General features: G+C 42.8%; 1 protein-coding gene across 1 annotated transcript in view; it reads right to left on the bottom strand.

The window, feature by feature from the left end:
- Positions 1-1,091: 1,091 nt before the first annotated feature.
- The window catches only part of DCX (doublecortin), a 141,259-nt gene continuing 119,827 nt past the window's right edge, over positions 1,092-22,523 (bottom strand). The window contains exons 6-7 of the mRNA XM_075538440.1: positions 17,235-17,329; positions 1,092-1,148 (exon numbers count right to left, since the gene is read on the bottom strand). Of these exons, the coding sequence (XP_075394555.1) occupies positions 1,092-1,148; positions 17,235-17,329 (152 nt within the window). The remainder of the gene's footprint in view (positions 1,149-17,234; positions 17,330-22,523) is intronic.

The raw sequence follows: 22,523 nt of genomic DNA, 5'->3' as shown, positions 1-22,523 counted from the left end.
TTTTTTTTTTTTGGTAAATTTTCTGCATGTGTTTTTTAGACAAAAGAAATGTTACCAGTTTATAAAAAAGGAGCCTGAAGAGTTTGCTCCTGAAGTACAGACACAAGCTTGGTTTTGTTTTGTTGTTTTGATATAAAAAGGATATTGATTTCTGGCTATAAAAAGTGACCTAAACGTGTCAGACCTGAAAACAAATTCTCACAGTGTTTTCAGTGTTGGCTGTTTACAAGGCATTCAATAGAACAGAGATAGATGGATACCATGCAGTTCTCATAATAACTCAATAGGTTTGATAGCCTCCTAGAGGAATTGGCTATATGAAGTCCCTCACCTCCAACCCATATCAATTGCTTATTGATTCCAAATTGCCCCTGTGGAAAGGTTGACAAGAAATTCACTGTGCTTTATAATGCTACTGAAATGTCTGCAGTATTTCCCAGTTCTGTCTAGTCTCTTCGAGTTAGCTCTAAGCCAGGGGCCTAAGCAGCGGGTGTCAGAATGACAAGTTGCTGGTGTTTCTCACCCATGACAGCCAGACTGAGTGCTAGACAACACATGGGCTGAAGCAGAAGGGAAGATCAAGGCGGGAGAGCCGCCTACCATATTCCCAGGATCCTCCAGAATTCTTGCAATTGGTAGACAAGGGGCACTTGTATTTGTCACTCTTGGATCCACCAATGAGGCCCCCCCCCCACCCACCCACCCATTTTCAGTGCTGTGTATGCAAGCAACCCTCTACAGGAGGAAGGTTGTCCTGCATGAGTGAAGCGAGGCAGGGGCGGAAATCATTCAGGCGCCTGAGCATTCAATAGAAAGGTCATGGACTGGCACATGTTGCATCCCTGGAAAGTGACCCTCAAAGGATGGTTATCAATCTATCTCTCATAATTGGTAACTGTGGATCAGTGGCCCAGAGGAGAAATCACAGGAAAAGGAACTCAACAGAGTACAGTATGTTTTCTAAAAGAACAGCAACAGTAACAAATAAAACCTTGAAAGCACCAATAGCCCAGTTGGACACTTGAGCAGAAGGATTCTACTGTAACGGTAAGATTGGATCTGGACTCTGGACTCTGAGCACCGTCTTCCCCTTACATGGAGTCGCCCAGGGAATCAGAGTCATCCAAGGACAGAGGCAGGTACAGGTCCTGTAAGAAGAGAAGAAAAACAGTTACCGTTCCCTTTTCTTGACATGTTGGACCCTGGAATGGACAAGGCCATCAGCGTGTTTCTATTTCATGAAGTTTTGTTTTGAATTTCAATTTGTGAATAATGATCCATTCACCCAAACCCCAAACTCACTGCCATCGAGTCGATGTCAATTCACAGCAAATGTTATAGGGCAGGCTCGAGCCGCCCCTGAGGACTTCCAAGGCTGCCATTCTTTAGGGGGAGTTGCTATCCTCGTATTTCTCCAAGAGCTCTTCACCTCGTTTTTTCCAATCAGTGTGCGTGCATTTGTGTGTCTGTTAACACTGTATTATTTAGGGGCAACAAGTTCTATAATACACATTATTTGCTTAAAAGAGCATAGCTCTATGTACTTTTTTTCATGTTTTTTGTATGACCATCACCGAGACTCCTGTACCTGATGCCCTTACCACTCCTTTATGACCTCCCATCTCTCAGCTCTGTCACCCACGCATCTGGTCCCCACCACTGTAATTTTGCTCTATCAGGAATGCTTTGCAACTGGAACCACGGGGTCACGGGCTGCACCCTTTGTCACTCCGAGGAGGAATTATCTTGAGATCCATTCAAGTTGCTGCCTGTTTCACGTACAGTGCATTCCTCTTTATTGTTGAGTAGTATTCCTCGGCACACATTGACCCTCTTTCTTCAACCAGGCACTAGTTGAAGGGCATCAGGTCTGTTGCTAGTTTGGGGCTGTTGCAAATCGAATGTTCAAGATTTTGGAATAAACACGCATCTTCATTCCTCTGGGACAGATGCTTTCAAGACCCAAAATCAAACCTGCTGCCACTGAGTCGATTCAGACTCAGTGACCCGGAGGGGCAGAGGAGAACTGCCCTTGTGAGTTTCGAGACTGTACCTTTTTATGGGAGTGGCAAGTCCCGTCTTTCTCTGAGCGGCTGGTGGTTTCGAATGGCTGGCCTGAGTACTAAGCGACCCTGTGCGAGAGCGTAGAACTAACTGCTCCATAGGGTTGTACAACACCTAAACAGATAAGTTAGACACCAAGGAGAAACGGAAAATATAGGACGGATTCCTTGGCTATTTTAGAGATCCCTTTTGAGGGCACCAAAGTCAACTGGTATAACGTAGTCCACAAAGACACTCAGGATGGAGTGAGAGAAAAAGGTGAGACCGAATTCAAAATCACAAAAGAAGTTTGGCTTATTGGTTGGATAAAGACTGCTGGAGCCCTCAAGACATGGCCTTGGACCTTCAGGTTTCTCTGTGAGCAAAATGCAGGTCTGTAAGGGGAACGACAGCACTTGTGCGTTCTGCACACCTCAGCAGAGTCAACCACTTGAGATCAAAAAGACAGCATTTGCTCAAGAACAAAGCTCAGGGTTAGAAAAGGTGGAGGAATGGAAACAGGAAAGACAGAACGAAAGTGGAATAAACATGAACACATTGAGGGAATTGCAGTCAATGAGAGGAAACCGAATGTGTATGAATTGCTGAATGGAAAACCAGTGCTCTGCTCTGTAAACCTTCACCTGATTCACAAGACAAAGTGAAAATGAGAAAAGAGCAAGAGAGTGAGAGCGCGCGCAAGAGACGGGGGGGGGGGGGGGGGGCGGGGGGGGGGCGGGGAGAGAGAGAGAGAGAGAGAGAGAGAGAGAGAGAGAGCGCAAGCGAGAGATCCCCGTTAATATAATGAACACACAAAACTTCAGGAAAAGGTGATCCAAGACAATTGAGGACCACAGCATCTTGAGGTAGATGAGAATGTGGGATGAGAAAGAGGGAAGAGTGGAGAGAACAGGGACTTATTTGTCTAACTGAGAATGATTTTATTCTTTCTTCTTTCCTTTTTTCTGATAAAGGGCAGAAAGATCCTTAGGCAACTTAGAATGGAAAGAGGAATCAATTGAATTCTGAAAACCAGAGGTTTTCATCCTAATTAGTACTGTGACGTTAGGCAAACTACTGCGTCTTGGTTTCCTTAGCAAACAAATAATGAGTTTTGACTGGACAATTTGAAGTCTCTTCCAGGTCTGAAAGTATAATTAGTGACTCTCAAGAGTGTCTAATGATTTAAAAACACAGCAAATGAAACTCTAGCAAATAGATTTACTTCCTGCCAACCCATCATCCCTTCACTACTAATGGAGATTTGGCAAACTTTTTATGTAAAGGGCAAGTACAGAGTGTTAGGCTTTCATTTATTGGTTACATAGTTGTTTATTTCTCAAGTCCTTGAGTAAGGTGAAAGTTGAATGTAGTCAAAAATATTTTCCAGCTCTGGACTCCCAGAATGGTGGAATAAGAACTTTTGAAAATGGACTCTTAACGCCCTGATAACGCTGGCTAAAAAAAAGTGAAAAATAAACATTTTCAGTACTATAGACATTAACCAAGGACTTGCAACCATCCAAGGACAGTGTGTTCATGAAAAATGCTGGGATACAGTAGGGATACCTAGCTTTGTCAGTCTCCTCCTCTGCATTCCTCTCTTGCTAGCTCTGGACTCACTTTGGAAACTACTCACAGCTCTCCAAACCAGCAACCCAATCTACTGCCATGCAGTCAGTTCCCACTCGCAGCAACCCCAGATGCCAGAGTAGAGCTGCCCCATGGGGCTCTCCCAGGTTGCAAACTTTACAGAGGCAGACTTCTACATCTTTCTCCTTCAGAGGAGTTTGTCAACATGGTTAGCGGAACATTGTTTGAACTACTGCCTTCCCAGCGTTCCTGCTATCGTAGTTATAATAGCCATCAGCTTCTCAGTCCCTGGAGGAGCTCTGGTGGTGTGGTGGTTACTGGGGCTGCTGTCTGCAAGGTCAGCCATTTGAAACCACCAGCCAGCTCTGCGAGAGAAAGACTCAATGTCAGTGAATTTGGTTTGGGTTAACAGTCACTGGAAAGTGTTGAGAGCACCATTCCAAATGGCCCATTGTCGTAGAACTGTCACTCTTGGATCACCCCCACTCATTCTCTCACAGTCTCAGAAAAACAGCGGTGGAGGAAATTCACCGCCACCAGCACAGCCTGCCTACAAGGCCATTGTGCTAAATTTAAAGGGCACTGCACAGTAAGTCCCATTGCCGTGAACAAATAAAGAGCACCAAAGCCAATGCCATCAGTTGAGAGTTTCCCCAATGAAGTGCCTGAGATTGTAATGCTTTATGGAACTAGCAGGCCCCATCGGTCTCCTGTGGAGCAGCTGGTGTTTTCGAACTGCTCCCTTTGTGGTAAGCAGCCCTTCATGACCCACTATGCCACCAGGGCTCTTTAGTAAAGGGAACGGAGTAGGGAAATACAAAAGACAGTGCCAGAATTTTTTTCAGATTATTTTTGTAAATCTTCTTTCACGGTGAAAGAAGGTAACTACATTGAACCACTCATAAAACTGTGTTGATGTGCTTGTTAAATATAGAGATGTAAATTTATATCAATAACAGCTCAAAGGAGGGGATAAAGTATTGATCTATTTTCAGTAAAGGTTTTGTATATAACTGAATTAAATTGGTATTCATTCCAAGTAGATTATATGAAGACATTAATTATGATCTTGGGGGCAACCACTAAGAACATTTTTTTAAAGGAATGTAAGAGGCACACTAGAAATGATCTATCTGACATAAAAAGGGCAGGAATCAAGGAATGGAAGAACAATAAAGATATCTTTCATTGTCCCGGAGTCCATTCTAACTCATAGCAACTCTAGGATAGAGTCGAACTGCCTCTGCGGGTTGCTGACACTAGGAATCTTTACAGGAGCCTCATCTTGTCCCTCACAACAGACATAAGAAATAGGAAACAGTTGATACCAATCCTACTGCTACAGTAATTACAAGAAGCGTAAATGGAGTTAGCACGCATACGAAAAGTCGTGCGTGAAAGTGTTGTTTTCGAAGGGCTGCATCCTATGGAAAGAATCCACAGGACTAGGGTCAGGTATGAACATTTGTACTTTCTTAAATTTATCTTTTGTTGAAAAGCCTATTTCTTTTCTGGTTGTTGGTATGTTTAGGAAGGGAATGGCCTTAATGTTCTGTTTATGTTGATCAATGTGTAAAATAACAGGAACACCCTCAGTGCTTAACAATACAAACATTTTGCACCTGAAATTCATTTGCTTAGTCCCTAGGAGCCTGACAGAACCACATGTTTGCAACAAATACAGCTGTGCTGGCGATACCATTGCATGAGAGAAGACAAAACGTTGGTTTGCAGTCCAAAGGAAGTCAGGGAGGAATTTTGAGAAATTTAACATCTAGTTAGGGTTTGCTATTTCCCAAATGTACTGCTTTTGGATGGCTTGGCTTTCTTCTTGCTGGTATTTTTGTTGTTGTTCAGCTGAAATGCCTGTTGTTTTGTTTTTCACCAGTCATTCATGCCTACTGAGCTTTCAAGCCTTTATTTCATGACTTCTTCCATAAATCCTCCCCTCTCTCCCACCCTACCTGGTCAGAATGACCCCTCTTTTGCCCTTCCTAGTTTGCGATTACACTGTATTGGAGTTAGTTTGTTTCCATGACTGTAGAGTCAGGGCTCTGCCTTATGCATCAAACTCACTCCCTAAAAGACTTGCAAGGTCACAATAACAAAAAATGTCTGGAAACATCTCACTGCCATCAAATCGAGGCTGACTCATAGTGACTCTATAGGAGAGGGAAAAACTGCTCCTGTGGGTTTTCTAGAGTGGCACTATTTAGGGCTGGAGAGAGCCCTGTCTTTCTCCCAAGGTGTACTAATGGTTTTGAACTGCTGGCCTTGCAGTGAATAGCCCAACTCCTAACTATTATGCCACCAGGGCTTCTTGTGGGTAATCACTATGCCACAGGTCTCTGTACCAATCACTAACATTTACCCTGTTAACCACGTATAAGCACCCTATACTTCTTGTCCAGAAACAGATAGGAAAATACATAATTAAATAATGTTTATCACATAATTCAAATCATACTCTGAATACATTTTCCTTTGTTCTCTAGATAACTTTGTAGCTAACTCACAACCATCCTGTCTAACTCCTAAGGACATGATAGAAATGCCCCTGTGGGTTTCCGAGACAGTAAATATTTTTTTTTAATCTTTGGATATAACTTTTATTGCTTGTAAGGTACTGATTTCCTATTTCTCCTTGAATGAAGCAATACACTCCATGACAGCTACATCTGTGTCTCTTAACATTTATATAGACAGGAAGGCATCAATTATGAATAGCAGTAACCTTTACATTTACTTTCCAATATAGTTTCTATTAGGAGACAGTGTGAAGTTAGCTCTGTGGTTCCTGGTCTAGTTACAATAATGCATGGCATTTATGGAGGATCTTTCAACTGAGCATCAGTCTCAAAGTGCTTTGTGGAATTTATTTTATTTTTTCCTTATTTAAAAAATCATTTTATTAGGGACTCATACAACTCTGATCACAATCCATACATCTATCAATTGTGTAGAGGACACTCATACATTCATTGCCCTCATCATTCTCAACAGTAAACCTTTACGGGAGTAAAAAGCCTAATTTTTCTCCCTTTGTCACTACAGGGCCTCCAAATTTAAAAGTCATGGGCACCATCATTAACCTGTAAAAAAATTCCATAAAAGAAAAACAAAATTAGAAAAATATTTTTAATCTGCTTTAAAAGTTTTAAACATCATCGATATGGTACAAAGGAGGTCTCAACAAATTTTTGTTGAACCCTACTGTTTGTCTTCTTTACACCAAGATATCACAGTATGGAAATGCGAAATGTTGCTCTCCTTAACTAGCCAAGGATTTACTTTTTGTCCATATTGTAGTGCTTGAATAAGTGGACTTTGGGTAACCCCATCACAGCTGCACTAACGAGGATTCGCCATTAGCTGCTTAAGGGCGAAGGCAAGCACTGATTACAGCTTAGGGTCCCGCCACAGCCATCACATGTTACCAAAGGGATGCTGGGACTTCAAGTTTGCTTCCAATTGCGCAGGAGGAAAGTGGCGGCCTCAGCCATCTGCATTTTGTCTCCACCATGACTCATACCTTTCAGGATCACTTGGCTTAATGCCTGGGGACCTTGACAGTGCAAAAGCAAAGGTAGCTGTGAAAAAGCAGGAACAAGAAGCTGGGACCTGAGCCCTAAGGAGACTGAGCCTAGGTCATAAGAGACTTTTTAGTTTGTTTAAAACAAAACAGTTATTGGTGGCTTCAGGGTGAGGCCTCCTGTTTAGGATGCACTGAGAAGAAAGTGGCTCCAAACTAAACTCACTGCCATGAAGTCGATCCTGACTCATAGCAACCCTATAGGCAGAGTAGAACTGCTCCTGTGTTTTTATGAGCCTGTCACTCTTTCCAGGAGTATAAAGTATCATCTCTCCTGACTTTGAACTGCTGACCTTACAGTTAGCAGCCCAACATTTAACCCATAATGCCAGGGCTCTTTCAGCAGTACGTTTATGATACTCCTGGCACAGATGCATAATCTAGATATAATCAAAAGGAAATAAGATCAACCCAAATTGAAACACGTTCTACAACATAGGTAGCCTGTACTCTTCATCGAACAAAAGACTGTACTGAAAATTGAGACACTATTCCAGATTAAAGATGGCTGCAGAGATGAGAGCCCTGACCTTAGATGCACGTGAAAGCTGGACAATGAATAAGGGATGCCAGAGATAATGGGATGCATTTAATTTATGATGCTGCCAATCTGTTTTGGAAGAAGTTCAGCCACAATCCTCCTTAGTAACCACATTTAATCTCATGTAATTTAGACATGTTATTGGGAAAGACCAGTCTCTGGAATTGAACATCCTGTTTGGTGAAGGAGTGGGTCAGTGAAATTGAATGAAAGACCCTCAACGAGATGGACTGACACAGTGGCTCCAACACGACTCGGTAGTGTTTTGAGCTTTTGTACAGAGGGTCGCTATGCGTCAGTACCGACTCGATGGCAGGAAACAGCGAAAAACAACTCACTTATTGGATGGACTTCGGGCCACTGCTCTTACCCTCCCTCAATGCAAGAACCCCTTGTTCTAACAACCTGGCATTCTGTGACCCTCACCCTCCCAGCACAATCCTTGAAGACAAAATGCGTGCATAAGCAAATGTGGTGGAGAAAGCTGATTGAGCCCAGCTATCAAAAGATATAGCAACTGGGTCTTAAAGGTTTGAAGTTAAACACCCTGGCAGAGAAGCACAAACCCACATGGACAAAGCACACCAGACTGTATGATCATAAGGTATCGATAGGATCAGGTAACAGGCATCAGAAGACCCCAAACAAACAAACAAAAACCATATTGTTGAGAATGAGAAGGGTTGAAACAGAGACTCCCAAACCCATCTGTACACAAAGGGACATCCCCTCACAGAATGGCCTCAAGGAAGGGATGAGTTGGCCAGGGCACAGTATAGCACCAATGAAACACATACTATTCCTCTGGTTTCTGGAGGCTTCCTCACCCACCCACTATCATGACCGCAGGCCTGCCTTTCACTATGGGCTAGCCCGGATCATGTGCACAGGTACAGATAAGAGAGAAGAGCTCACAACACATGGAATCCAGGAACAGGAATGGAATATTGGTACCAGGAGGGTAGGGGGAAGGTGGGGAGAGGAGATGAGAAAGAGGGAACCGACCAAAATGAATGACACATAACCACCCCCTCCAGGGGGATAAAGAACAGAAACCACAGGGGAAGGGAGACAGTGGTTGGTATAGGAGATGGAAATAATAACAATGTGTAATTTATCAAGGGGTCGCCGAGGTAGGGGTGGGAAGAGGAGCTGATACTAAGGGCCCAATAAAAAGTAAATAATTATAAAAAAATGATGGCAACATATGTACAAATATGCTTGATACAAATGATGTATGGTTTCTTATAAGAGCTGCAGGAGCCCCTAATTAAAAAAAAACTGACTGCAAGAGCCACAGCATAAAATCGAACGAAATGTGTGATACTGCTTTGGGCCCTGAAACAACAAGACATTATTGAAGCAATTGATAACATTTTATTTGGGACTGTAGAATCAATAATAGTATTGTATCAGTATTTTTTAATCTGATATTTCATAATGAGCAAAGAAAATGTCTTTTGCTCCTAGGAAATACACACCAAAGTACTTAGGGGTAATGGGCCACATTGTCTGCAACTGAATCGCAAATGATTTAGAAAAAAATGTATTTATATATGTTTACATATATTTATATATACATATATAAAGGCTTCAAAAAGTCTGTGGGAAAATTGAATTATAAGATCATTTTCCACGTGTTTTTTTTTTTTTTTTGCCATCTTTGAGTCTTCTGGGAACCGGACTTCGAAACAGCAAGTATGTCCGGAAGGCTGTGGTCCAAGGGCATTTTTGCTAGCTGTATACGGGGTTTCCAGAACCAGGGGAGCACATGGCTCTTCTTAAAGTGGAAGGTGTTTACGCCCGAGATGTGCTTATGTGTACAAAGCAAAGAACAACACCGACCCCCGGCGGCAAACCTAACAAAACCAGAGTCAGCTGGGGTAAGGTTACTTGCGCCCACGGAAACAGCGGCGTGTTTCAGGCGGAGTTCCGGAGCAACCTGCCTGCTAAGGCCATTGCACCCTGAATCCGTGTGACGGTGTACCCCGCAAGGATTTAAAGTTATTGAAGAGTGGTGGATTTTTTAAAATGATATTTTCCCATAAACTTTTTGAACCCCCTCATATGCTTATGCATGTATATATGTGGATACAGAATCCTAATGGCACAATGGTTAAGACTCATCCACTAACTAAAAGGTTGGCAGTTCAAACTCACCAGCTGTTCTGAGGGAGAAAAGACTTGACACTTGGACCCCTTCTGGCCTAGGAAATCCTCTGGGGCAGTTAGTTCTACTGTTTTGTACTGGGTTGCTAAGAGTTAGAATTGACTCAGAATCACACAACAGTAACAAAACCATGTATGTGAACTATCTTCATATGGGTGCTATATGTCATTGAAAGAGAAAGAGACAACAAAGTTGACCAAAATGATAACAACTGGAGAAGCTGTAAGAAGTGTCTACAGAAGTTTTAAAATACATGTATCTTTTCTTGCAGTATTTCTGTAAGTTTGAAATGATCTCAAAATTAAAAAAAACTAAGCCAGAGTGAAGGAGCCCTGGTGGCATGATGGATTAAGCATTGAGCTGCCAACTGCAAGTTTGGCAGTTCAAACCCACCAGCTACTCTGTGGAACAAAAGGAGATGTCTGCTCCCAGAAGGATTTACAGTCTCAGAAACTCTACAGATCAATTCTGCTAGATCAATTCTGCTCTGTCCTAAAAACTCTATGGACCAGTTCTGCTCTGTCACTGTGCGTCAGAATCGACTTTATGGCATGGGGTACAAAATGAAGAGAGTGGTACCCAACTACTTATTCATTTCATCTAAAAGTTTGTTCTAGAAAATGATATAACTTGTGACTTGTTTTTTGTTTGCTGAACTGTCTTTAGAAAGGAGTAATTCAAAAATGAAATAATACGCTGAAAACGTAGGAGTGCAAATAAAAACAGAGGCTCGGCTAATGCTGCCATTCGTTTTTGTTACTCTTTTAAGTGCCAATTCATAGTAACCCTTTGTACAATGGAACGAATGGAACACTGCCCAGGCCTGCGCCATCCTCGTGATCTTTGAAATGTTTGTGCCGATGACTGGAGCCACTATGTCATGGCCATCTCATTGACAGCTTTCCTTTTTATCCACGGATGCACTCCTTTACTAAATAAATAACTGCCACCTGTTAGCTTACTCTATTCTTAAAATGGTTCGATTCATTTTTAGAGCTGTGTACACACACACACATACACACACACACACAGCCTAAGCAAGAGAAATTATCTAACTGGGAGAAAAGAGTTTAACAATGCCCGCAGTTATTCTAATAGACTCTTAGATCATCTGTCCTCATTGTGTCCTAAATGAACCACACATGGCAGTTAAAAACCTGAATGACTCAAAAATGTGCTTGTCAAATGTCCACAGTTCCCAGGCACTGTGAGAAAGGCATTTATGCAAGGTTCTGGGGCAGCTACCACTTTCCAGGAGCAAGGTAGAAGCAGAAAGGTATAGGGCAAAGCTACAGTAAGGAGCTGTGCAGCGTATACGTTTCTGTGTGGACAGTGGTTAACATAGGCTACCACCATTTGGAACCTAGAAGCTTTGCTACTAAAAAGAATGTCTGAAAGCTGAACAGAAGAGCAATTTGCATCCATTTCCATTCTACAGTCTCTTGGTAGCACTGGTTACACCGACAAGCCACTGGTTGCTCCTTTGGGGAAGCCAAATAGTCCAGCAGAATGATGAGAAGGTTCTGGTTTTGCTAGAAGTCACAAAGGCCATTAAAGGCAATGGGAGCAGGCATTAGGCAGCCAGATGAACAAGGAAATCAAAAGCTGGCTGTACAGGGTGCAGTAGAGCACCAAAGAACACACAACATTCCTCTAGTTCTTTAATGCTGTCCCCTCCCCACACTATCATGACCCCAGTTCTACCTTACAAACCCAGCTAGCCTGGAGCATGTACACTGGTACAGAGAAGAACTCTCAACACATGAACTCCAGGACAGATAAACACCCCAGGAACAGTAATGGAAGTAGTGATCCCAGGCGGAGAAGGGGAAAGTGGGGGGGAGAAGGGGGGTAAAGGAGGAACCAATTGCAAGGATTGACTTATAACCCCTGCCACCCTCAAGGGGGACGAACCACAGAAACATGGGTGAAGGAAGACAGCGGAGGGTGTAAGATATGAAAACAATAATAATTTATAATTTATCAGGGGTTCACAGGGCAGGGGAAGGAGCTGATACTAAGGGCTCAAGTACAATGAAAAACGTTTTGAAAATGATGATGGCAACATATATACAAATGAACTTGATATAATTGATTGTTATAAGAGTTGTAAGAACCCCCAATAAAGTGATTTATAATAAATAAATAAAAGCTGGCTGTAGAAAAGAGGAAATGAAAATGAGGGTCAGATAATGTTAAAGGTTTGAACAATTGACTGGTGAGTAGGGGCAAGGGGCAAACAAAATCTTGATTGTAGTGTTTGCCGATTTCTGTGGTATAAAGACACCAATAATGGCTGAGTTCAGGCAACCAATGGGGTGCCACTGAACACATAGTTGGGAACAGATGTGAACAATCAGCTTTGAACACACTTTAGAACACCATTGGTGGTGACCTGAGTTTTAGTTCTAACTCTGCTACTATTAGGTCTATTATCTTCATAGCTTAACCTTTCTCTATCTCAATTTCCTCATCTTTACAATGTCAACCTCAAAATTTAAATAAATGGAAAGATGTCCCATGTTCATGGATCAGAAGACTTGATATTGTTAAGATGTCAATATTACCCAATTTATCTATTGAGGAATGCATTCTTGAGCAAAATCTTAAAGTTTCTTTACAACAATAGAAGAAAATGAATCCTCAACTTTATATGCAATGGCAAGAGGCTCAAAAGCTAAAGCAAAAGAAGAAAAGCTAAAGCAATGATGGTGCCTCTCTATCAAAAGATATAGCACGGGGGGGGGGGTCTTAATGGCTTGAAGGTAAACAAGCAGCCATCTAGCTGAGAAGCAACAAAGGCCACATGGAAGAAGCACACCAGCCTGTGTAATCACGAGGTGTCGATAGGATCAGGTATCAGGCATCAAAGAACAAAAAGTCATATTATTGTGAATGTGGGGGAGTGTGGATTGGAGACTCCAAGCTCATCTGGAGGCAACTGGACATTCCCTAACAGAAGGGTCTTAGGGAAGAGATGAGCCAGTCAGGGTGCAGTGTAGCACCAATGAAACATACAATCTTCCTCTAGTTCTTTAATGCTTCTTCTCTCCCCGCCGCCCCAGTATCATGACCCCAATTCTACCTTACAAATCTGGCTAGATCAGAGGATGTACACTGGTACAGATCAGAACTGGAAACAAAGGGAAGTCAGAACTGATAAACTCCTCAGGACCAATAATGAGAGTAGCGATACCAGCAGGGTAAGGAGAAGGTGGGAGGAAAAGGAGGAACAATTCACAATGTTCTACATATAACCCTTTCCCTGGAGGATGAACAACAGAAAAGTGGGTGAAGGGAGACATGTCAGTGTATGACATAAAATAATAATAATTTATAAATAATTATCAAGGGTGAGGGACAGGGAGGAAAAATGAGGAGCTGATACCAAGGACTCAAGTAGAAAAATGTTTTGAGAACAATGATGGCAACAAATGTACAAATGTGCTTGACACAATGGATATATGTTTGGATTGTAATGAGTTGTATGAGTGCCCAATAAAATTATTTAAAAAGAAAACAAGCTGAAGCAATTTTGAAAGTAAAGAACAAAGTGAGAAGAGTTATACTTCCTGATTTTAATACATACCTTACAGCTGCAGTCATGAAAACATTCTAGTAACAACAGACAAATAGAGCAACTGAATAAAATTAATAGTCCAGAAACAAACCCACACATCTATGGTCAACTGATTTTTACAAGGTTGCTAAGTCCATTCGATGAAGATAAAAAGGGTCTCTTAAGTAAATGGTGCTGGGAAGATTGGATTTCCACATGCAGAAAGATGAAACAGTATCCACGCTTCGCACTATACACAACAACAAAGTAAAAATGGATTAAGGACCTAAATGTGCAAACTGAAACCATGAAATTCTTCAGACGAGCAAGCAGTATCAATGCTGTCAAGCAAATAACAAAACAACAAATAGCAACAGACAAAACAAACAAATGGTACATCACACAAAAGAGCATTAGTTCATCAAAAAAATTACCAAAAAGTAAAAAGAAGAATATCTTCAGAAACCATGTGTTCCATTAAGAATTTCATAATGAAAAAATATATTTAAAAACTTCAGCAACTTAACAACAAAAAGATAGCCAGCCCAGTTATAAAATAAACAAAGAATGTGAATAGACATTTCATTAACTGGGATATTCAAATGGCCACAAGACACACGAAAAGATACCCAGTGTCATTGGCCATCAGAGAAATGGAAATTGAAATCATAATGAGGTCCCATCCTACTCTGTGGGATGTGACAATACCAAAAACACAAAACCAGAAAATAACAAATATTAGTAACAAATATTCCAAGAAATTGGAATCTCTTTTCCTTTGCCGGTGGGCATGCAAAATCATACAGTCACAGTGGAAAACGGGGACACTTCCTCCAAAACCTAAAAAAAGAACTCCCATATGACCTTACAACTTCACTCCTGTATATACACAAATGATTTGAAAGCAGAGACTTATATACAAATGTTCATCGCAGCACTATTTACAATGGCCCCAAACGAAACAGCCTAAATGCCCATTAGCAGATGAACAGATAATCAAAATGTGGTACATCCATACAATGGGACATTACAAAGCCAGTAGGAGAAATGAAGTCTTGATGCCTGCTACAATACGGTCTGAGTGGGGAGAAATGATGCTGAGTGAAGTAAGTCAATAACAAAATGATAAATATTATGTGATATCACTTATATAAAAAGACAAGAAAAGGCAAATGTACAGAGATCAAAGTTTACTTATTGGTGGCTATCAGGAGTGAGAGGTAAGGGGGAAAGGGTGGTTAATGTTGATGGCAATAGTGCCTTGATAGGGCTGCACAGATGATTATTATAATTGTCAATACTTTATACATCTGTATAAAACTTAATTGACCAAAATTGTGTGATAGATATAGAAGGGGCCATTATCTTTTAATTTCATGTTTCCACAAACTTTTTGATGCTCCCTTGTATACACAATAACGGCAAAGATTAGCTACTAAGGCTACTTATGTTCAACCGAACGCTTTATGGATTTGGTTTCTTGGTTTGGAAGCTTAGAGTCATGGATGCGTGGGATATTTAAGTTCATTTGCTTAAAGGCATGCTTAGTGCCTCTGTTCTACCTCCTTGGTGTATTCTGAGTGCCTGCGGTCTTAAAGGCACTACAATTGGTCTTCAGTCACCTGGAGCAACCGAGAAAGGAGTGTCAGGAATAGGAGGATATGAAATGTGTTGCTTCATTGCTTCTATAAATGAGTGCCTCCTTTGCCACGAAACCAAAAGACCTGGATGGTGCCCACGTACCATCAATGAAAATTTTGATGAGAGATTCCGTAGTAGAATCTTGATCAAAAGGAGGAAAATGCAGAATTAAAATTCAAATGCTCATGGACTCCAGACCTCCTGGAGCATGAAGGTTGGATGAAACCTTGAAACTAACACCCTAAAATAAGTTTTAAACCTTAAAGGGAAAATATCCCTGGTAAGCATCTTAAACCCAAGTAACAGTTTAGTTTAACTATTAAGGAATGTCTGTCTTCAGCACTTTGCTCTTTTAAGAACTGTCTATACGTGAGCAAATTGACAGCAACAGCTCCAAAGATTTGATAGGAACCCTAGTGGCATGTGAGTTTTTGTTCTGTGCTTTATACAATTGATGTATGTATGTGTATGAACTGTGATAAGAATTGTATGAGCCCCTAATAAATTGTTAAAATTAATCAAATAAAAAAAGGACCGGAAAAAGAGGATAAGAATAGTTACAATACTCAAAGAATGCAACCAGCTCCATTAAGTGGTGCATGTTGAAACTGTTGAGTTGGCTGTGCATACTTTCAACAACAAGAACAACAAAATTAATCAAATTACAAATAATTATGTTTACATGCACATAAACCAACCTCACAAGTTTTTTTAATTAAATAAAACTCATTTATCTTCATCTAATATCTCTTCCATCTCTGGCCATCAATGATCCATGGTACAGTTAGCCATATTTACGCTTTTCCATTTCACACGAAGCCTTGCGAACAGGATGGAGACAAAAGAATCCTAGAGGAGGATGGTTCTTAGAAGAGAGAAGAAAACACAGCTATACCTCACCCAGGATCTAAGGTTGAAGTCTGTGACCACTCCAGATTTTTTATACCGGAGACTGTTTCCGGATGGAAATCTGTTTGGAAAGTGGGGCCTGGGAATTATGCATACATATATTTATTTTCATTGTCTACTTTGGGGGGATGGCAAAGAGTGTCCAAGGTCAATGCAATCTTCATGTGTTGTTTTTTTCTTCCTTCATTTTGCCAGAATTTGTGTGGTGAGGATGCAAACCTAGTGAACCTAGGGTTTGTCAGTTCCTCCAGGTCTGATGAGTCTAAAGAGAGGAACTCGGTTCTCCGTTTCTTTGTGGACTGCCTGTGTGGAAGGCCCTGGATGGTGCAAATGATCAATGCCCTGGGACGCTAGATACGAGGCTAACAGTTGGAATGCATCCAGAGATGCCTCAGAAGAAGGACTTTCTGATCTCCTTCTGGAACATTAGCCATCAAAAACTCATTGAAGTACCATTCTAGTCTGACCTTCATAGGGCCATCACGAGTTGGAATCAAGCCAATGGCTACTGGGATCTTAATGCCATTGCCATTTATTGGTGTCTGGGGAAATAAGTTGCTCCCATCATCTTCGTAGATATGTCTCTGAATTGAGAGGTCACTTGTCAATAAAATCCCAAGCTATGGCTTGGTGATGCCTTGACCCAAAGTGGGTATTATGGGGCTTGCAAACTCTTTCTTTTGACTCCATGTAACTGGAGGTAAATATACGGGAGATCAGCAAAAGAAAGAAAAGTAGCTGAGTCTTGGCTGTTCTCCCCAGTGCTTCAACAAACCAGAGGAAGAGGGGTCCTGGTTGTGGAGTCCTCATTATCAGATTACCCAACAGACCAGGTAAGTACAGGCTTACTTGAGCTTATTTACTAATCTGTGGTGAACAGCTTCATATTTTTAATCACATCAAAGGTTTCCTTCTGGATATGACTGGCATCTGCCTCCCTTCTAAACCCAAAGCGCCATTTCACAGAGTCAAAACTTTTGTCAAATGTACAATTCCTGACATTGTTCACCATAGATAAGTCCAAGTAAGCTCATGCTTAGCTTACTTATTGGGAAATCCACCCTTGGATGCCCTGTTAGAGTAGAATGCAAGCGAAAACCTTCACCCAGCCATTGAAGAAACAGCCAAGAGGGGGACTAGGGCCCTATGTGAAAAGGGGTTTAGTAAGGTATAAGAGACATAATACCTTGTGCTTCCGGAGGCTGCCAGGACTGGTGGGCGTAGAGATAGGAGACTGCTTAGACTTGGGGGTGGAGAGCTGGCTGCTGGAGGTTCCGTTTGCTGGTCCAAGGCAAGAGAAAAGGAAGGGATCAACATGGACAGCACACAAAGGAACAAGTCATCTTCCCCTCCAAAGACAGAATGGCATTCAAACAAAGGACACAGATGAGTAGAAGGCGAAACAAATGCGTTCCTTGGAGGGGGGAGAGCTGCAATCCTCACTTAATTAGATCCCGGTGCGGCATAAGATGGTCGACCTCGCACCCTTTCTCTGAGTGCTTCTCAATCTCAGGGGTCTGTTTCTTTTCAATTCCCCCTTTTCTCCTCCCCCTCCATGTTAATTCCTAGGCTTGACCCTAACCACATCTCTTGCGGGGAGATGGGGAGTGGCTTATTTAGCTTCAATTTTAGAGGTGAAAAAAGAGAGAGGCACAGTGCCATGATGTGAATCTTTACTTTAGGGGGGGTGTGGCTGGAAAGTGGGGGTCATTTAGAGCAGGGCACATGCCCTTTGCTGGAGGCTGTTGTTGCCGTTGAGAGGCAGCCCACTGTCAATCTTCACCCTCCCCCATGTCTGCCTGGGCTTCTCTTTCCCTGCTTCTCTCCTCTGGAGTGAATGCACAGAAGGAAAGATGGAGAAGAGAGGTCAGTCAGGAAAAAGAATGCCAGAGAAAGTGAGAGAAAACCATAAAGCCAAGGAGATAGGTTCCCACAGCACCACTGGGCAAGGCATGAGTCCAAGATCAAGAACGGAGCCGGGTCGGGCTGCGCGCCCTTTATCTCCCGTCAGTCAAATGCTGGGAGTGACCTGTCACAAGAGACCCACTCTTTATGGAGATGATTTCACATTTAACATCTTCATATCCAAGGGTGTTTTACAGGGTTTTAGATTCCCCGACTGAGCTATTTAATATCCAATCCTGAAAAAGAAATGCAGTGCATAGCAATGGAACAATCAAGCTGCTTTTGAAGGGGAGTCATGTTCAGATATCTCATGCTAAAGTTATTTTAAAAAAAAAAAAGGTCAAAGGACCTAACATCATTAAAAAACATGTGGGGAAGAGTACAGCATGCTTACAGATAAGCAAACAGGGCATTGCGGTTCAAGCAGAGGTTAGCAAGCAATGAGTTCTGGGAGAAGTGGCTTAGAGACTAAAGCGGAAGACCAGACTCTGGAGACCTTCTGTGGCACATTAAGTAGTTGGTGTTTGAGTTCTGAATGAAAATCATGGAAAGATTTTAAGCCAAGAGGCAGGTGATCAAATGGTTTAGCCAGTCGCTGTGGTGAGATTGGGGTAAGGTAAGGAGAGGCAATGGGGGTTTTAGCTAAGATTGTGGGAAGGGGAAGGATGGAAGAGTCATGTTGGTACTAGCCTAAGGTTCTACTAGCACTGTGTTCCTGACAAGGTGGGAAATAAGGACCCAGAGCCCAGGTAAGCTTAGAGCGTTCTATGCATATACTTTATAAGCCACCACCTCCAAACCCCATGACATGTGGCACTAAGCTTTCTGATAAAGAAATGAGGCCCATGGGAAAGGACACACACACACACACACACACACACACACACACACACACACAGCAAAACAGTCCATTACTCCGCAGGAAATGAGAGAAGTTAATAGTTGAAAGAGTTAATGGACCACCTACAGAGCCCAAGGGCTTTCCCAGCCAGCCCTGTCCTATGGCATTCAGATTGGAAATCATTTTAAAGACCTGTCCTAGGCACCTCAAAGGAAGCGCTCTGACCTTTGCCTCAAGGTCCACTAGACGTGGGAGTCTTCAGGTAAGTTCCTCTGGCATTTTGTTCCACTTGATAGAGAGAGCGTGCTTCTGGGACAACAGATCCCAGGTTCCCAGCATTTATTAGGCACACTACAAAGTGGGATGGGACTAGACTCCCAACATGAAAATGGTCTTTTTAAAATTTTTAAATCATTCACTCTAAACATATCTAGCTGACAAAGGACCCACTGGCTTTGCCCAAATGTGGAAAATGTTCACGACAAGTATGTTTCCAACTCTGGCTTGTTGATCTGACTGTAGACTCTTCAGGAACTTCCAGTCTTTCCCCTGCTAATATCCTCTGCAAAAGCTGCCCCCCCCCTAATGTTAGGGGTGAAACAGAAATACTTATGCCACATACACATCCCTCTCTAGTCTTTGTATATATCTGCATGTTGAATTCATATATTATTTCTCCCACCTACCCTCATGGCCCCTGCCCCTACAGTTAATTAATATTACCTTATCTATAAATAAAAGATATTACTTTGTTCTCAACATTCCACAAGCACTTTTGGAAATCCGTGTTTAACCGTTTAATGAACACTCACTGCGTTTTTAGGGGGGAAAAAACTCGAACATATTCCCACACTTCCCTGATGTATCGAAACCCAAAGCTTGGCATTGAAAAACAAAGAAGACATAGATACTCACAGGACAATGGAGATTCCTTACAAGTGGAAGGACCACCCCCACCCTACCCTGCCAGCCCCCATTTACAGACCAGGTAAAAATGTATGCATATAGATACTTATTTTTCTGAGGGTTCTATGGTGGTGGTGGTGGTGGTGGTGTGTGATATCTGGGGGAAGGCTTTTTGCTACGGAGCCAATTCGCAGCAACATCAAGGTAAAAGGCGCCGCAGGAAAGAATGCAGACAAAGTCTGATGAACTGCTACTGGTCTAGGGTTGCTAAATGCATGTGGAAGGCTGTCACATTGCATTTTGAGCGTGGCTGGAACTAGCACCACTGTTGGATAGCTCTCTTGGCCCATCCTTCTTCCTTTAATAAATGCCCTTAGCTCTTGTCTCTGAGCTTCCATTTTTTTCCCGGCTGCATTTTGGGCATGCTTTGGGGATGTTTTCTCCTTATTGGGCTTGTCTTGCTTCTCACCTCCTAATCCCAGCCCTGTTCCACTGTTCTCTTACATTTAGATAAGAGTCCGGTCCTTTCATTCCTTCCTCCTCCTGCTGCAGTGTTCCACCCTCCCTGGCGCCTCCTCCGCAGCAGCAAGGGGCGGCAGCAACATTTTCATCTCGCAGGCCACTTTCTCAATAGGAATAGAGTCAAGATCAGCTTACTCAGTGCCTGGGCTGAGCCAGGTTTCCTGGGTCTGCCTGTCTATCTCCCCTATCTGCAGGCCTGCAGGCGCTTGAGGCCTCGGTTTTGTCTCATTCTTATATTTTATAACCATTGTTCCCACATTTTAAATCAGGTGTGGGGGCTTACATTTGAGATCAAGGATTTTGTACTCAGGAGTTCCAACTACTTCTCCCCACTTTCCCAACAGCTTATTCTGGCCTATTCCTTTGATTTCTCATTTCCCTCTTTTGGATTATTCTCTCCCCCTTTGCCCAAGTGAATTTCTGGCAATCCTTTAGCCTATTGCTTCATCTTCTCTCCCTTGCCCTCCTCACCCCCTTGTAATTTCCAAAGTCTGTTCCCCTTTGCTATGAAAGTCTCCTCTTGTTTTAGAGGAGAAAGCAGAGGCTTGCTGCTGTCAGAACACAGGTCTCTCAGATGCTAAAGTCTATGCTTTGTTGTTGGGTGTTGTTCCTTTGCTCTTTCTTTTTAAAAATAAAGTACCCCTGGGACGCCTTCCAGTAGCAACTTTCGGATGTGGGTGGGGATGAGGGAGCTAAGTGGCAGAAAAAAGAGAAAGACATAGGAAAGCAGTTGGAGCAGACATTAGCACTTACATCCATGTGTCTGGGCATCTATCCTATTGGATCCTCTTTCGATTAGAAGGTGATTAGCAAGCGCTTGCTTTCATTCTCCGAACTGACTGTATCACACACAAGGACGAGCATGGTATTTCTGTCCTGTCTGTCACCCTGCTTGGCCGATGCCCTTCAGCTATTCAGTGCCAGCTTGGCCCCTCACAGGCTTGGCTCCCTGGGTTCCCTCAGAATGAGTTTTTGTCTGTTCTTCTCTCAGTTCTCATCTCGAGTGGGCAGGCTCTGTCAGCCTTCCCTGCTAAATGGAACTAGCCCAAGCAGCAAGACTAATGTAGCTAGATGACCAGGGACAGAAACATACGGAGAGAAACTGGGTTCTAGGGGTGAGGCATAAGGTGGTGGTAGGGTTTTCTGTCTCAGAGACGAAGGAGAGAGTCCCCTTTCTAGAGTAGGGTGGGGCACAGGAAGCCTGTGGACAGCAGCCAAGGAGAACTGATGTTGACCTCCGAAACGATGGAGTCAGAGCGTGCTGTTTTTCCCTGGCCTAGAGGCTGGCAACCAGGGGTGAGCTGCATGGAAGCGGTGTTGTGATTAAAGAGCTGTCTTAGGCAATAACTTAGGCAAGTAAGCGTGCTTCTGGGCCCAGGTTCGCACGGCTAGAAGAGCAAAGGGCAGAAAAGGCCAGTCTTTGTTGGAGAGCTGACCGACTCAATGCTCATTCACTTAGTCTGATGTGAAAACCAGCCTCTTGCTTTGGGCTTGATGTCTTTTGTGAAACATGGCTCCCTGAAAACAATTCTAGTCTATTAAGAAAGCCATCATAATAATGTCAGAGTCCCCTTAATTACTGGAGTCAGATTGTTAAAACTCCTTTCAAAGCATGTGACAATATATAAGCATACCCGATTGACCTGATCACCCCAAGATCTGGGGACTAGACTGGTTTACTGCGTCCACAAGACATGGAGATACAGAGAGGCTCATGCTTGCTTAAAGGGTATAAACTCGGCTTCTCTACGATGGGTGGGGGCTTTAGGGATTTGTTTGAAGAATTAATTTTAAAATGCCCTTAAAATTGGCATATCACACCACCACCACCACCCCACTGGGTCCTTTTATGTTTGGTTCACTGCTTTGTCGTCTGCAGAGGGGCCTCTCTGCAGACGATTCAGCTACTTCTTCATGTTTTCTTAAATTCGGAGTAAATTTTCTTCAAATGTATTTCCTCTAATTCTTTTCAACAGTACTCAAATATGTGAGAAAAATCTCCCTAAGGCCCGGGGGAGCTCAACAGCCAATTCAGCCACCTTCCTCTCCAATAGTGGCCAATAGTGGTGGCAACAACGGGCTCAAACCCAGAAACAGTTGGGAAGGTGGCCTGGGAGCCGGCAGTGCTGGACAGACGACGGCACCGAACCACAACAGCTAAACTTTCCTTCAGAGTCTCCCAAGACACTCCCAGGAAGAGGGTTTAGAAGGCCAGCCAAGTGGAAGCAAGGTGGTTTCAACTTCCTTCAGAGCAAGGCCAAGACGACAGAACCTAGGGTTTTCACACGTTTATGCCAAAGA

This window comes from Tenrec ecaudatus, chromosome X, assembly GCF_050624435.1.
Source record: "Tenrec ecaudatus isolate mTenEca1 chromosome X, mTenEca1.hap1, whole genome shotgun sequence".
NCBI classification, from domain to species: Eukaryota; Metazoa; Chordata; class Mammalia; order Afrosoricida; family Tenrecidae; genus Tenrec; species Tenrec ecaudatus.
Note: the sequence above shows the minus strand (reverse complement) of the source record. Positions and strands in the feature narration are given on the sequence as shown.